The sequence below is a fragment of the Egretta garzetta genome, unplaced genomic scaffold (assembly GCF_000687185.1).
Source record: "Egretta garzetta isolate BGI_Z169 unplaced genomic scaffold, ASM68718v1 scaffold69, whole genome shotgun sequence".
Taxonomy (NCBI): Eukaryota; Metazoa; Chordata; class Aves; order Pelecaniformes; family Ardeidae; genus Egretta; species Egretta garzetta.
The window spans coordinates 3,928,894-3,930,434 of record NW_009260790.1 but is presented as its reverse complement, the minus strand read 5'-3'; the positions used below and the strand labels follow the sequence as shown (position 1 = coordinate 3,930,434).

General features: G+C 67.6%; 1 protein-coding gene across 1 annotated transcript in view; it reads right to left on the bottom strand.

Moving 5' to 3' along the window:
- Positions 1 to 485: 485 nt before the first annotated feature.
- Positions 486 to 1,541, bottom strand: part of CELA3B (chymotrypsin like elastase 3B) — a gene marked incomplete at its 5' end in the record, with an annotated part of 4,419 nt that continues 3,363 nt past the window's right edge. The window contains 2 exons of the mRNA XM_035901880.1: positions 486 to 503; positions 1,337 to 1,489. Coding sequence (XP_035757773.1) covers positions 486 to 503; positions 1,337 to 1,489 — 171 coding nt within the window. The remainder of the gene's footprint in view (positions 504 to 1,336; positions 1,490 to 1,541) is intronic.

The following is a 1,541-nucleotide window of genomic DNA, read 5'->3' as shown; positions in this document are numbered from 1 at the left end:
GGGCCATCCCTGGGGCCTCGGGGCGCCTCCGGGGGCCCAGCCCAGCGGTGCCAGGACATCCCCAGGGGCCCATCCCTGTGGTGTCATCGGTGCCTTGGGGTGCCTGTGCTTTTGGCATCACGGTGCCCCACGGCGCCCATCTTCATGGCTGCAGGGCACCTCAGGGTGCTTGTCCCGCCCCCACCTGGGGGGTCTTTGGGTGCCCATCCCTGTGGCATCATAGCTCCTCAGGGCAAACCATCCCCGTGACACTGGGGTGTCACTGGGTGCCCCTCCCCTTGGCGTCTGCGTGTCACTGGGTGCCCATCCTCATGGTATCTGAGCACCCCTGGGTGCTCCCCGCGCCCACTCTGCCGGCAACCGGGCCACCCCCTCATGCCGCACCCACGCCCCAACACAGGGACACGAGCGGTGCCAGAGCTGTGGGTTTATTTGCCCGATGCCACACCAGGAGGTCGCCACCACCGCTGCTGTCGCTGCCATGCTCAGTTCTGGCTCATGATCTGGAATGGAGAAGCTGCTCAGGAGGGGAGTGTGGCACCCTGGCACCCCGGCACCCCAGCACCCAGAACCCCAGCACCCTGGCACCCCAGCACCCCAGCATCCTGACACCGTGGCACCCCAAGCACCCTGGTCCACCAGTGCCCCGGCGCCATGGCTCTTCGACCCCCTGGCACTACAGCACCCCAGCAGCCTGGCCCCTTGGCACCCTGGTACCCTGGCACACCGGCACCCTGGAACACCAGCACCCTAGCACCATGGCACCCAAGCTCCCCAGTGCCCTGGCACCCCAGCACACCAGAGTCCTGGCACCCTGGCAGCCCAGCACCCCAGTCCCTTGGCACACCAGCACCATGCCACCCCAGCACCCTGGCACCCCAGTGTCCTGGCACCATGGGACCCCAGCACCCCAGTCCCCTGGCACCCCAGCACCTTGGCACCCAACACCCTGACACCCTAGTCCACTGGCACCCTTGTGCCCTGGCATCATGGTATCCTGGTACCCTGGTGCCCCAGCACCCTGGCACCCTGACATTGTGGCATCCCATTTCCCCGTCTCCCCAGCACCCCAACACCCTGGCAGCCCAGCACCCCAGTCCTTTGGCACCCTGGCCCCATGGCACCCTGGCACTCTGGCACCCCAGAGTCCTGGTGCCCTGGCACCCCCGCACCCCAGCACTATGGCACCCTGGCACTCTGGTACCCCAGCACCATGACACCCTGGTGCCCTGGCATCATGGTATCCCAGCACCCTGGTACCCTGGTGCCCCAGCACCCTGGCACCCTGACATCGTGGCATCCCATTTGCCCAGCACCCCAGCACCCCGTCCCCCACCTCAGCGATCCAGTCCTCGAAGGCGGAGACACGGGTGAAAACTGTTGGCTTCTTGGGCGCGTTGCAGCCCAGCCCTGAGACGAAGCTGGCAATGCCGTGCACCTCCCAGTGCCCGTCGGCTGCCTGGCAGTTCAGGGGACCCCCCGAGTCGCCCTGGGGTACAGGATGGGGAGGGGGGGGTCAGCGCCAGGGGGTCCCTGTGTGT